Raw genomic sequence first — 15,605 nt, forward strand, 5'->3', positions numbered from 1 at the left:
CGAGGTCAGACGACTTCCTCCCAAATCTGAACCACACCTTCTAGTGGCAGCCAACATCCAAAGGACATGGGAAAAGGAAGACACTGCTTTCTGCTTGTTTACCCTCACTCTTGCTCACAATTTCATCTCTCCTGATGCTGAAGCATTCCCTCACTGGTGTTCTACAACTTCTTTATGATTCTAACATAGACTGAAGACCACCAGCTCTTCAGGAAATCCCTGGGACTCTTATCACAAAACTGGAACTGCTGAGGCGTCCAGTCTCATGGACTGAACAAGTAACTGAACAACTACTTAGCCTTTCTATCATTCTATCATTTCTGTTCTGTTAAAGAACTGTGACTAATGTGTGCCCTTTTCCTTTCTTCCCTCCAAACATTCCTGCTTAACCTTCTTTGCTCCTTTTGAATTCCTTCCTTTATTAATATTGTCATCTCACATATGTATAGATGTTTCACTAAAAACAACCTGCCAGTTTACATAATGCTACTTGTTTGCTTATTTTCAAATCTGAACATTTGATACTATATAATCCAAAGTAACTTCATATTTTTTATTAAATTTTTAAAATTTTATTCACTGAGGGGATGTAAGAATTTTACCCCCAATTGGCTACTGTGGCTAAGGTTACTGGAATCATTGAAGTACAGTTGCTTTCCGAAACATTGGTTTACATCCTTTGAATGTATGGAATAGGGGGACTGATGGATTCCATTGCCATTTTATTTCTTGTTTTTTCATGGGTTCAATATTATTATCCTAAATAGTTATATATTCCCAACTACATTATGCAATGATTCTCTTTTTTCTACATTCCCGTCAATACACACACTTGAAATCATAAAAATGTGTAACACATCAAATGTCTTTTTCACAATTCCATATGTGTGTAAAGTATATTCTTATTAGTGTGTCCCCTCACACTCTTTAATATCACCCACAGCCCCATTTGAACTAGGGGCTACTGAACACATTGTCTTCTTTACTCAAGTCCTTCCACATTGGAAGATGGGGCCTTATGGACCCTTTCTGAGCAATGACTGATTAACTGTTGATATGAAATTACAGATAACAGCAGTGAAGTTACAAAGAATTGACGTTTTCAACATTTTGCAATTTCTCTTATTTTTCAAAGATCACAGTTAGATCCCATCCCTTTCCAGACATTTAATTAAATCACCTGTCACTTTGTATACTTCATAGAGAGGATGATCTCTTAGAATTTAAGAGAATTAATTGCTGTTACAGAGGACCCAGGTTCCATTCTCAGCCTCCACATTGTGTCCCATGACGGTCTCGAAGTCTAGTTATAGGAGAACTGATAATAATCTTCTGAGCGAACTATATGGCCTTGTTCACAAATGTCCACGCAGGCAAAACACTCACACACATGCAATAAAAATAAACTTTTAAATTGTTCTTAAAGGATACTTTGAGAGTACGCTCACCTGAATATTTTGTAAAGTCAGGATTACAGGTTCAGATAGGACAGGTTTGACTTCTGAACGAATGGCAGCACTCACAATAAGAGAGTTCAATTTTACTTCAGTAACCCCTTCTTTGTTACTAAAATATGATCCATTTAGAAACTTCCCGAGGGACTGATATGCAATAAGAGCAACTGGAGTCTCATCTGAGGGAAAAATCATATTAGATATTTTTTACTATATAAAGAAAAAGGTATTTATTTTGTTTCCTGATTCTGTAAGGGAGGGACTTAGAAGATGACCGTGGTGATGATTTCCCTACTGTAGAGTTGTGAGAGTAAGGAGGGCATTGCATGTTAAAGATTTCTTAGACAAATGTCTTACATATGAACCATGAAGTAAACACAGCATGTTTAGTAAAATTACCCATGGGCATCCATTAAATTGCACATATAACACATTCTAAATAGTTTTAGGCATGGAATTTCACACAGAGACACACACAAATGTATATGTGCACATACATGCACACCCAGAGTGAGAGGAATCGTGGAAGAGGACACCATGTCCTGGCTAGTGTCATGCCAACTTGACACAAGCTACAGCAACTGAAGAGGAAGGAGCCTCAAATGAGGAAATGCCTCCAAAGATGGACTGTAGAAAAGCCTGTAGGGCATTTTCTTAATGATTGCTGTGGGAGGGCCCAGCTCTTGATGGATGGTGGATACTTGGGCAGATAATTCTGGGTTCTAAAACAAAGCAGACTGAACAAGCTGTGGGGAAGAAGCCAGTAAGCATCACCCTCCTTGGCCTCTGCATCAGCCCCTGCCTCTATGTTTCTTCCCTGTTTGAGTTCCTGCTCTGACTTCTCTCAGTAATAAATGGGCTGTTAACTGAAGTGTAAGTGAAATAAATTCTTTCCTCCCCAAGGTTCCTGTAGTCATGGTGGTTCATCACAGCATTAGAGACTGAGCTAAGACAATATATGTGCATATAAAATCATTGTATGATAGACACATATATAGATATATACACACATATATATGCACAGGTGTGTGTGTGTGTGTGTGTGTGTGTGTGTGTGTGTGTGTGTGTGTAGAACATGGTTAGCAACTGCTTGTGCTCCAAAGGACAATAAGACTAAAGGAAAATGAATTACCACCTTATACCTCAAGGTTCTTCAAGGTTATCTAATCATTCATTCTGACTCCCTCTCCACCATTATATATATATAATATATTATATATATATTATATATATATATATTTCTTTTCTCTTTATATCTTCTTCCTTCCCTCATCTTTTCTCCTCTCTCTTTTATCCCTCATTTGTTGTTCCTTCTACTTTCCTCTCTCTTATTCCTATGTTTTCATGGAATTAGAAGTTAATTTCTGTAGCTAAATACATAAACTCCAATTGTCCATGTGTTTTTGTTATTTTACAGTGTGTAGATTTTACTGTATTATAGAAATCCTGCTTTTTGATTCTGTGTAAAATTGAGAAAGTTGTATAGTTTTATTATACAGATATTGTAGATAATGAATTGCTTTATAATACCAGAATAAAACTGATTAACGCTATAAATATTAAAGCAGCTTCTGTTGCTTCTCACCTGATTATGACAAAAATGGGACAAAAACTGTTGGTCTTTTCAAACACCAACCCCAATAATGGTGTGGTTTCTAGTAGAAAATAAGAGGTGGAATCTCTCTATAACAGCACTCTATCACTCATCAGCCCACATTCGGTGCAGCCTTTTTAGAATGTGAACACAGTATAGGGAAATTAGAATGGTTGACGAGTGTTTTTCCAAATGTACAAAGACAAAGCGTAGGATGGCCTTCCCAGGGATGCCAAAGCAGAGAGCAAAGCTCTGAGGCTTCCTCCGGACCCACCTCCTGCTTCAAACTAAAGTCAGTCACCACCTCTGTTATTATTTACTCCACCTCAAAAAGTCAACTCATTGTTTGCGGAGAGACTGCTCAGGGCTTAAGAGCACTGGTGGCTCTTCCATAGGACCTGAGTTCAATTCTCAGCAATGACATAATAACTCACAATCATCTAAAATGGCATCTGGTGCCCTCTTCTGACATGTAGGCATACATGCAGACAGGGCACTCATCCCTAAAAAAATACATAAATAAATAAAATTAATAGAAAGAAAAAATTAACTCATTGTTAGAACTTTCTCTTTCTTGGATCTCTAAATTTCAATTAGCAGGGATGGTGCAGGAGTATTAGAAATTTGTGGAGTAGATACAGCAAGAGTATCCTCTATTTCCAGATCTTTTTATGTGAAACTGTTTGTATGCGTTTTTTCTTTTTTTTCTTCCTTCCTTCTCCACCTTATCCTCCATTTTTCCTGGGACACTTATTGAAGATAATGTCAAACCCAACATGCTCTGTTCTTCCATAGGAAGTTTGATTGATACAATCATGGTTCTTGATCACCATATCATCTATGCCTGCATCTACAAAACAAAAAACCCAGCAAACTTGAATAGTTATAATGGAGCTCCAATCCTACAGTATTTTCCATGTGGTCTTTTAAAAGAATGAGTTTGTCAAAAAAGAGAGAGCAACTGAGTAACTGCTTTAATAAAAATAGTCTCAAAATCTCAAAAGCAATAACGGTCAGGGCTATGATTGCCTGGCACCGTTGAATTTTAGGATGACAGACTATTGTACCGAAATGTGGCAAGTTTGTCCCTTGTCAGGAAGCACAGCAGTACAGCTGTGCTCTTACTCTAGTGTATGCTGAAGATATGCTGTCCTTACGAGAGTCCCTCAATACTGGCTCAGCTGTGCCTAGTGAGTAGTCAAGGAAGATCTTTTCTACCTACTGTTGGAGTCCCTCTCCCTTAGAAATGTGAGTGTGTGCCCCCGGCCCAGTTACTAAGAAAGAGAAGCTCTCTATTAAACGTACCACCTCTACTCTTGGTTTCATTGAGAACACTATTGCAGTCAATCTTCATTGTATTATTTCCAGCTTCCAGAAGAGTCATACTTTTGCACCTCTTGGTTTCATACACTGAAAGTAATAAAAAAGTCAGTTGTTCCACACTTACAGCAATAATAATAATAATAATAATAATAATAATAATACTTGCTGGAAATTTTCTGGTTTATATACTTTTCAACATTCAGGGAAAGTTGAAATCACTAAGACAGTTATTTATTTGCTAATCATTAATCCTTTGTGAAATGTCTCCTGTTAAGTTCCACATGATGAAGACTTTGTCATTAGTTGATGGTTATTGAAAGGTGATTGATTGGATCTTGAGAGCTAAGTTAATCAGTTGATTTATGTGACAGGAGAATAGGGGCTGGAGAGAGCTACATCAATACCAGCATATGTAAGAAGCCAGACTGCAAAAAGGATTGGACACCTTTCCCCTTCTGGTCATTTTCCAAAAAAGCATGTACAGATAGGGGATGTGCAAACATTCTTCACTGCTGTGGCCCCATCACTCAGGACTTTGGGGATTCTGTTTGAGGATGTTGTGGCCCCATCACTCAGGACTTTGGGGATTCTGTTTGAGGATGTTGTGGCCCCATCACTCAGGACTTTGGGGATTCTGTTTGAGGATGTTGTGGCCCCATCACTCAGGACTTTGGGGATTCTGTTGGAGGCCTCTGGCATCATTAGTTTTTTATAACTGTATTCACAGATTAACCGTATTTTTTATAAGATTCTAGAAACTAGTGGGTAAGTTAGAGGAGAAGCCACTGTACATTTGCATTTTAGAAGAACATCTTGCTGGGTGGTGGTGGCCCAGGCCTTTAAAGGAGGCAGGAAGTATAGGTGGTGGTGGCCCAGGCCTTTAAAGGAGACAGGCAGATCTCTGTGAGTTTGAGGCCAGCCTGATTTATAAAAACTAGTTCCAGGACAGCTGCAACTGTTACACAAAGAAATTTTGTCTTGGAAAAAAAAACAAAAAAATTAAAAATTAGAAAAGAGCATCTTGTCCCTTGTTCTTTCTGTCTTCTGCTCAGCACATGGCAGAGCCATGACATTCTGTCTCACTGCACATGGACCCATGTCATGTTGGCTTTGTCAACAAAGCCAAATAGAAAACTAGGACCCAACCACACCCACCTCCTGTCAGGTAAATCTTTCATACTTGAAGTGGATTTGCTCAGGTATTCTCTCATTGTGTTGAAACATGATTCATTCATCCTTAAACTTCCCATGTGTGTGGAGAGTGCTATTCATGTAGTTGGTTCACGTATTAAGTATTCATTTCTGGGAAATACCAGCTTTTACTCTTCATAGCCACTGAGTATACCAGAACCCAGTTCTCTTTATGATCTTCTTACCTATACCCAGTTCAGAATTTTCACCCTTTGTTGCTGCAGCTGCATTCTCATTCAGTACGTGGACTTCCACTTCATGAAGCACTTCCGTAGCCGCTTTTGCAATGTCCTTTTTAGATTCACGTCCAATCAGCTTCCCCTTTCAAGAAATATAGCCAATTATATTGACCCTTATCAAAACTTAAGAAAGAAGGAATTTAAGTTTTGCTGACTGGTGCCAAAACCCAACAACATTAACCATTGTGCTGTGGGATGACTTTTTTGACTCTTGATGCAAGTCCTTGACTGCAAACTGAAGTACTGTAAATCTACTCCAAAGTTTTTCCATTTCCATGGACATTCTGTTGTAGCTAAACCTCAGTGGTAGAAGGTTGTGTTGGACATGTTAAAAGGATGAGGCATTTCACATTTACATGTTGTTAATGAATTAGTTGCAGGTATGACTCCTCCCCAGATCACAACAGCAAAAATTACTATGTATGTATTTCCAACTTTTACCTGGGATAAGGACCAAAGTAGACTGTGGATGAGAAGCAGTCTATAATAAAACTCCTAATGAGTGAGTGGTACGCTTAAACAAGAGAAAGACACAGCAAAGCAGACTAATCATTTCCACACCCAGACATTGTTCCACTCACCCATACATCTGCTGAGTTTTTTATGTTCTCTGGTTTTTTCACTGAAAAATAAATCACATTTAAATCAGATATGGGGAACACCACATCTTGTTCACATTCATTTCCCAGTCACCATCAAGTTGGTGATTTTTCTGGTAGCTCTGCAGCCCATCTGTGTTCTTATTGTTGTTTTTGTTACAGTTTATTCGTTTGGCTTCGGTATTTTTTCAAGTATGAGAGAGCTATAGTTGCATGGGTAAGGAGAGGAGAGGATCTAAGAGAAGTTGTAGTAGGGGAAAGAACATGATAAAATGTATTCTCAAAATAATTTCTCAAAAGAATGTATTTTCGAAATAAACTCTCAAAAGTAAATAAAAACATTCAAAAGAAGTTGAAAATGTACTCTACAGTTGAATTTTTTGTCTTTTCTTTCATAACATATATGTAAATCACCTTTGTTTATATCCCATGCTGTTTTCCTTTCATATAACTTCCTACCTTTAACCAAACCATTTATTATCCCCAAGCCCTTGTTACTATTGTGATGTATTTTTATGTCTGGCCTTAGATGAGCTTTTACTATGTTAGGACTTTAGAAGGGGAAGAGTACTTTTTTTTGTTCTGCAGCTATCCCTTTTGAATTGAAACACTGTGTTCTGGAGAAGGCCCATTAAACAAAATTCAAAAGCCTCAGGAAGATAGAACCTTCATCTGGCGATGGATGGAGATAGAGACAGAGACCCACACTGGAGCACCGGAATGAGCTCCCAAGGTCCCAATGAGGAGTAGAAAGAGGGAGAACATGAGCAAGGAAGTCAGGACTGCGAGGGGTGCGCCCACCCACTGAGACAGTGGGGCTGATCTATTGGGAGCTCACCAAGGCCAGCTGGACTGGGACTGAAAAAGCATGGGATAAAACCGGACTCTCTGAGCTTGGCGGACAATCAGGGCTGATGAGAGGCCAAGGACAATGGCACTGGGTTTTGATCCTGCTGCATGTACTGACTTTGTGGGAGCCCAGGCTGTTTGGATGCTCACCTTCCTAGACCTGGATGGAGGGGGAAGGACCTTGGACTTTCCACGGGGCGGGGAAACCTGACTGCTCTTTGGACTGGAGAGGAAGGGGGGGAGAGGGGAGGAGGAGGGAGGAGGCAGAAATTTGTTCAATAAAAAAATTAATTAATTAATTAATTAAAAATAATAATCAAAAGCCTCATGAAGTTTATGAAACTTAAAAGATCACAAACGGCCATCCCCATGGTTATATAAGCAGTACCAATTGCTGAGGGAAGAATATTCTTCGATTAGATCAAATGAACTGCCTTAAAAATGTGTTAACGGAGCTCCATGTCTGTAGTGAGTTGTAATCTGTGCTGTGTGGAGTTTCTGATACAGCTCCAATGAGCACCACTCAACAACACTCTTGTAAGTAACTCTAGTAAACTCACTGGCTCAGTAAGTTAGATGTGCATAGAATCATTTCTTTGATTGTTCTATATAGGTGTTATATATAGGTATTCTATACAGGATGAATAGATAACTTGTCCCTATCATCCAGAACACGTTATATGACACCAACAAAACCAGAAATGACATGGAAAGCAACAGCTGTGTGTCACCTGTGTTGGACTGTAGGACGTCTAACGGTGTCTGCTTTTTGTGAAGATGGATGTCTGCAGAAGCAATTCCAATATGGCTACCTTTCCTTACATAGTAAGGCATGGTGTGTCTTTTTGTTGTAGTAGTGGTGGTATGCTCCCTGTGATTGGAGGTAGGGTGTGCAGCTGAGGGTAAGCTGATTGACAGTGGAGTGCCCGTGGGAGGAATCACAGAGTGGCCATCTTCTACTTGGTATGAGATGGCAGGCATCATTGATGACTGGAGCCCATCAAGCCATTCTAGGAAAAGCCACCAACCTGCTGATGGAGTAGAAAATAGATTACAATCCTCGAAATTATCATATGTTGTAGGGGGTCATAAGAAAACTGTGGCATCCATTGTTTGGCCTTTGTTGTGTGTATGAAGACATGCAACTGAGTTGAGATTTTTTTCACAGAAAGAGCTTGGCAGATAGGAGAAAAATCACACTGATAAAGAGTACTGCATTAGTCTCATGATTTGTCAGAGAAATCAAAAAAAAGGAGTGGAAATATAAAATGCAGGTATTGGCTGGCTATTCCCTAGGCCTGGCTGGATTAAAAATTAAGAGAATCTAAATTAAATATGTAGTAAAGAACTCTTCCTAGGATCCAAAACTTTGGACTCATGGAAAGAATAATGTAATGAGTGGAAGATAGCAAGATAAAATTAGGAAAGGAATACCAGGTCTGACTTCCAACAGAAAGTAAGAGAAATACACAAGTCACAGTAAGACAACACTTTTCTTAATAGCTGAGCATGAAAAACAAAGATAATCATCTGACATTGATTAGGGAAGTCTTTTAAACAAACACAATACAAAAGACATTTTATATACTTGTCAATGAGGCTGTGGAACAGACTTGTGGATATGATCAGTCTTTGTGCTGTGAAAGCTACAAATTTATTATTAATATTCCATGTCTACCCTTAAGAAAAAGAATACATAATTTTAAAGTCCAAAAAAGTGTCTAATATACTGTCACATAAAATCTGAGGGTGACATCTGTTCCTCAGCAGGTAAGATTCCATTAATATTACTGATTAAAACACACTAGAAGAGAGCCTGTCATTGTTGAGGAAACCGAGCATTAGAGAGGTGTCATTTAATGTACAATTAATTGACTCTTATGAGACTGTGTTAAAAGATCTCAGAAAGATGTTGCTCTAGCAGGTGACGTAGGCCTGATGGATCTTTCAAGGCTTTGCGGAACCACATAAGCTGAGCATGTATGAGATAAAGAGGTTTTAAAGAACGTGAGTGATTTTTTATTTTTCTTCTCTCACATATTACATCCAAACCACAGCTTCCACAGCCCTATACTTCTCCCAATCCACCTCCTTTATCTCCATTTCTCTTCAGAAAAGAGCAGGCCTCCTATTAACTGTGACTTATAAATCAGGTTCTAAAGTTGTTAAAATAACCAAAAGATGAAGAGAAAAAAGATAAGCAGCCAGAGAGATGGGTTAGTGTCACTGGATGAAAAATGTGGCAGCCGTGGTGTCATGCTGGAGTTCCTACAGAAGAAATTACCAGAAGGCCAACTGTTGGGCTAGTGAGGTTCTAGATGCCTTACAAACCCAAGTGAAAGCTCAAGGAAGGAAAGATGAAGATAGATTTGTGGTGGGGTTCTTCCCCCCAGCCTGGGGCTGTTTGACAGGTCAGGTGTAGCCAGTGGACAGATAAGAACCAAAGTTGTGGTTCAGAGCATGTTGAATTGAGAAGACATTGCCATCACCAGCACCAGACATGGCTGACTGAAGAGAGCTGAGCATCCCAAGGCAGCTGAGTCAAGACACAGCAGTTCAGCAGCTGACTGATGACCAGGGACTCAGAGGTTTCTGTGTGTAGTAGAGGACAACAGGGAATATGTCTCCTTCCATGCCACTGCACTGGCATTGTCTTTTTGATAAAATAATTTATAGAAGTGATGAGATCACTTCATACTGTGCTGGTTCTTGCTAATGGTTTGTTTTAGTGACCAATTGATACATACTTGGAGTTAATGGTGGTGGACATCTGAGGTCCTGTACACCATCATTAAAATAAGTTTTTTAATGTGGCACTAACCCTTGAGTATCTTGCAAGTTTGTAAAGCATCTGGGAGAACAGAGCTATTGTGAGTAGGAAATGTCACCCCAGAGAACATAATGCTGGGTGAAAATCCCTGTGGCTGAGATGAGCTGACTCCCTATGCGTCATTAGCTAGAAAGGTGCACAAATTACCAGTACTTGTGGGCTGCATGGCAGGACTTGGTGGCAAAGCCCTATTGATAAATACACCAAAATCTTTGGCTGAAGAACATAGAAAAATAACTTTGTGCCATATTTGATGTCCCTCCCTTGTAGACTTTCTTTTTAAAAAAATATTTATTTATTATGAATACAATATTCTGTCTGTGTGTATGCCTGCAGGCCAGAAGAGGGCACCAGATCTCATTTCAGATGGCTGTGAGCCACCATGTGGTTGCTGGGAATTGAACTCAGGACCTTTGGAAGAGCAGGCAATGCTCTTAACTGCTGAGCCATCTCTCCAGCCCCATAGATTAACTTTCAAAGTGGGGAAAAGTACAATGGGGACTGTGGCAGTGAAAATAATCACCAACAATTTTAGTTGACTACAAATCCTGCAGGCTATGCTACCACAAACTAGGCAAGATAAGCTCACTGGTGCAATCATGGCATGGCTGTTATGAGTATAACTGACTGCTTGTCAATTGCAATTAAGGTCTCCTACACAAGCTAGAACTCACAGGTGGTACTTTAAGCCAGTGACAAGAGTCAAAGGCCCCAAGGAGACCACTGTGCTTGTTCTGTTTAATGAATGTATAACATTAGCAAATTGTCTTTAAAATGCTAGTCATTGAGGGAAACTTCTTTATTGTAGGTAGAAATACAGTACAGAGAGCCGTAACTGAGAAATATCCACAGAGTAAATCTTCTTGCTGTGGCACAGTCATTTAATTCTCAGCCATGAAAGAATTAAGATAACCAATATCAATGTTGCTACACTCTGTGCCTATAGAACATTGTGGAAGCGCTGGCAGAAATAGTATGAGCGCTGGAGGAAGGAGGGAAGAGTTTGCAACTACTCCTCAGAAATGAAATGTTACATTATAGAGGAGGTAAACAACTCCAGTCTCAGGAAGCAACGGAACTTAGAAAACCTACCAGACCTCTCACATGGGCCACATAGGCAGTAGTCACTTCCAGGGAGAGGAAACTCTCCAGCCACCCTACTGCTCAAACCTCCTGAAGGATCTCTCTAGGAACGGAGCTTTCTGGATTGGGGCTTTTAGTGCCATAACTGGCTTTTTGTGATCCCTGACCCAAAGGATAACTTCAGTAAACTTGTCCATTCTCCAAGCTACGTGGGTGATGTCATTTCTCTCACCTGCCCTTGGTACCCTATCTTGGGCAAACAGACGTTTACTCATTTCCACAGTGAAAGTCACACTATAAAGAATTTGTTAGTTCGGCAATTCAATCAGAAGGACCCTTTGAGTAACTGCTCAAAACTAAGCAGAGTATAAAGACCCCTGGATATATGCTAGTGAAAAGCCAAACTTGCTAATTTACTATATTTCCAGCCTGGAATGAAAGCCTTGAGAAAATAATTTACAAGTCTAGGCATGTTGAAGTATGCTTGAATCTCAGCTGGGGTGGTGGCAGAGGAGAGTCAAGTTTTCTGGAATACTGGGTTATCTATCAATATCATCCCTAGCCACAAAAACATTAAACACAAACCAAACATGAAACTCTCTTGTCAGTAACCACGTGAGTAAGTATAGTAGTAGGTCCTGCTTCAATTCAGGGTCCAGACGAAACTGTGCCTTTGAGAATCATCTTGACTGAGCACTAGAGACAGATGCAGACAGCTCAGTTAGCCCACATCTAGACTGTAATAATAGAAAATGTGCAAAAGTAGGTATATTTACTATTTTATTCTACTAAATTCTGGAATAACTTGCTATTTAGCAATGTATAGGTAGCATAGTAAACTTTGTTGCTATTCCTATTTATAGATGAGGCATTTTAGTTCATACTGTGGTCAAAATTGAATTGCTAAAGAAAATATACCAGCACTAAGAAGGGGAAACACATAATGTTGCAATCCTAACCAAGAAGTTGCATGCAACTGAAACTTGCCAGGGAAGGGAAAATCAGTTTTCTGTTTTCTCCAGTGGAGTATCACATTTTGGTGTAAGACCCATATGTAGATATAGTTGGTCAACACAAAACAGACTATATAATTTGCATGTGTGTAAGAGACAGAGAGACAGAAAGAGAGAGATTTGTTTCATTTCATATTGCTTATGTCATGATATATTTCTCTCTATCTCTCTCTTTTTAAGGCAGGGTTTCTCTGTAGCTTTAGTCTGTCCTGGAACTAGCTCTTGTAGCCCAGGCTGGCCTCGAACTCACAGAGATCCGCCTGCCTCTGCTTCCCTGTGATGGGATTAAAGGTGTGTGCCACCACTGCCTGGCATGACAGAAGTTTTAGTCTTGTTTTTTGTTCTGCTTTATTACTGTTTTTGGAAAGACAAATGGGGGAGGGGGACCTGCAGTTAGGAAAGTAGGAAAGAGAGGAGGACCTGAGAGAAGTTGGGGGAGGGCAAACATAAAAATTTATTGTATGAAAAAATTTAATAAAAAACTTTTTAAATTGTCCACTAAAACCAATTTGTAAGTGTAATCACTACCTCTTCACACAGCATCATTTAGAGCATGATATTCCATGTAAGCTGAGCAGTAAAATACATTGTGAATCTTCAGAAGCTGATTGGCCGTTAAGGTGTTGCACGTGAAGGAAGGTTTGGGAGCATTAGTGTGAACTCAAGGGGTTTACTGGGCATACAGAGTGGCATGTGAAGTGCAGTTGGTATTAGTGCAAGATAAAGAAGTGGTGGAGTTCTGAAAAAAATCAGAGATGTCCGGTTTTAGAACTAGGAAAGAGACCTGTACTGGAGAAGAATTTGGAATGTTTCAATTTGGAAGTGGTTATTCAATCACGTGGATTAGTTGGCATTGCATTGCAAAAGATCATATAAAGCAAAGGAATGATGGATGAAGGTACAAAAATAATTCTAGTATTCCAGCCAATGGAGGCATAGCTGTCACAAGCTCTACCCACCCACCTTCTTTAGCATAATGGAAAAAGATATATGTATAGACTTACCATAACACTCAGGACGATCAATATCAGTAATGCCAGCTACCCAGTTGAAGATAGGATATTTTACTATACAACTGCATATGTAAGTACCAATTTTATTTTTACAGTATGACACATCTATGCACACCAGTGGCTCCAACTGACACTCATCAATATCTGTAAATGAAGGAAAGTTATTTGCTTTTATTTTTATAGGATGTACCAGTTTCTTAGTCTCTACAGCTAGATTTCATTTGTAAATTTACCAAATAATATCCTTTGTTCTTTGTTACAATAAATCAATACGATAAAGGTGACAGTTCTCCTTGAATTAATTTATGAACAACACAATTCTCCTTCAGAAACTGTTTTTATTATGTCTCCAAACATATAACAATAGCAATTTAAGGAAAGAATGTCTTATTTTGACTTGTGAGTAAGTGTGGGAAACAGTCCTTGACCACAAGAAGGCACAGCCACAATTATGTACATTGCAGAAGTACCTAGGCTGCAGAGAAAAACAAATATGGTTCTAAGATGTTGAGAGAAACGAATATGGTTCTAAGATGTTGAGAGAAACGAATATGGTTCTAAGATGTTGAGAGAAATGAATATGGTTCTGAGATGTTGAGAGAAACGAATATGGTTCTGAGATGTTGAGAGAAACGAATATGGTTCTAAGATGTTGAGAGAAACGAATATGGTTCTAAGATGTTGAGAGAAATGAATATGGTTCTAAGATGTTGAGAGAAACGAATATGGTTCTGAGATGTTGAGAGAAACGAATCTGGTTCTGAGATGTTGAGAGAAACGAATATGGTTCTAAGATGTTTTTCTCTGGTTGCTTTTCTACTTAGTCTGTAATTTAAGTCTATGGCGTTCTATCATTCACATTCATGGCACATTGTCCTTCCTCATTTAAGACTCACTCTAAGGATCTTCACGGGCATGCCTACAGGCATTATTCCAAATCCAGTCAAGTTGACAGTGAGAAATAATTATCACAAATATCAAAAAAAACATGCATGTGTTTTGTAGAGTAACACCCCCAAATAATAATATCCAGAAGGACTATGAGGTGGGCAGCAGCAACCTTCTAGACATCGAAGTATCCTATATAATGCTTAGAATGATGTTGAGGTACTACTGAAAGAATAAACAATGAATAGTGGAATAGATTATAATATGAGAAATACATTCTAAGGCAAGGTAATGGTGACAGCAATTTCTCTAATATAATATCACAACTCCAAAGGGAGAATTCAGTAGCTTCTTTAATCCTGATTCAAGTAGTTTGTTAAATTGACTTAAAACATACAACTCAGCAACAAGGTAATGGTAGTGCTTTAAATAATAAATGATCCCTACAGGTTCAAATATTTGAATAATCATGTTTGTTGGTATCATTCTTTAAGAAGACTATTGGGGGAAGAATATCAGTGGACTCTGCCTTTGGGTGTTTGTAGCCTTGTCACACTTCCTCTTAGATCTTTGTGATTCTTGTGTGTACTTGAGATGTGATATAGGATCTCTGACTGCCTCATAATATTGCTTTCCACCATTATGTACTTTGTCCCCGAAACCATAAGCCTTAACAAACACTTTATTCCATGTGTTACTTTTAGTTGTGTCATTTATAACAGCAACAAAACAATGACAAAGTTGTGGGGCTGAAGACATGGATCAGTGTTCAAGAGCACTGGAGACTTTTGCAGAAGACGCAAGTACAGTTCCCAGACTCCAAACTGCATCTTAGAAACATCTGTAACTATAGTCCCAATGGAGTGGATCTATTGCCCTCTTCCAACTTCCATGGGCACTACATGAATGTGGTACAAAGAAATACACGCTGAAAAACACCCCTATACATAATATAAACAGTAAATGAAGCTGAAACTAGGAAGTGGAATTATTGTTGTGGTTGACCTGACCATTCTTTCCTTTTGAGGAAGAAGGAAAACCTGGTTGACTCTGTACGTGGAGCTTTATTAGCTATTATTGAAGGATCTCAAAATGCAATGATTCAGAGAGTGATGAGGACATTAGAGGCCTGAGGCACAGGAGACCTCAGGAAGAAATAAGTTGTCTATTAGTACCTGGGTTAAAGGCCATTTGTGTTATGCTTCAGTGAAGAATCTGGATGTTTTCTGATGGAGGAAGGTCATTGGTTAAAAAATAAAGCAACTGCTTGGCCCTCATAGGTTAAAACATAGGTGGGAGGAGTAAACAGAACAGAATGCTGGGAGGAAGAGGAAGTGAGCTCAGAGGCTATGCTCCCCTCTCCCGGGCAGACGCGATGAACCTCCGACCCAGGATGGATGTAGGCTAGAATCTTTCCCGGTAAGTGCACCTTGGGGTGCTACACACATTATTAGAAATGGGCTAGTCCAGGTGCGAGAGTTAGCCAAGAAGAGGCTAGATATAATGGGCCAAGCAGTGTTTAAAAGAAT

At 39.2% G+C, this 15,605-nt stretch overlaps 1 protein-coding gene across 1 annotated transcript in view; it reads right to left on the bottom strand.

Annotated features, from left to right (window-relative positions):
• Adgre3 (adhesion G protein-coupled receptor E3) overlaps positions 1–15,605 on the bottom strand; it is a 61,182-nt gene that overhangs the window by 18,523 nt on the left and 27,054 nt on the right. The window contains exons 5-10 of the mRNA XM_041669444.1: positions 13,176–13,332; positions 9,948–9,961; positions 7,331–7,353; positions 5,748–5,883; positions 4,357–4,458; positions 1,449–1,633 (exon numbers count right to left, since the gene is read on the bottom strand). Of these exons, the coding sequence (XP_041525378.1) occupies positions 1,449–1,633; positions 4,357–4,458; positions 5,748–5,883; positions 7,331–7,353; positions 9,948–9,961; positions 13,176–13,332 (617 nt within the window). The remainder of the gene's footprint in view (positions 1–1,448; positions 1,634–4,356; positions 4,459–5,747; positions 5,884–7,330; positions 7,354–9,947; positions 9,962–13,175; positions 13,333–15,605) is intronic.

This window comes from Microtus oregoni, unplaced genomic scaffold (genome assembly GCF_018167655.1).
Source record: "Microtus oregoni isolate MIOR12 unplaced genomic scaffold, Mior012 000019F_ref0000042, whole genome shotgun sequence".
In the NCBI taxonomy this organism is placed as follows: domain Eukaryota; kingdom Metazoa; phylum Chordata; class Mammalia; order Rodentia; family Cricetidae; genus Microtus; species Microtus oregoni.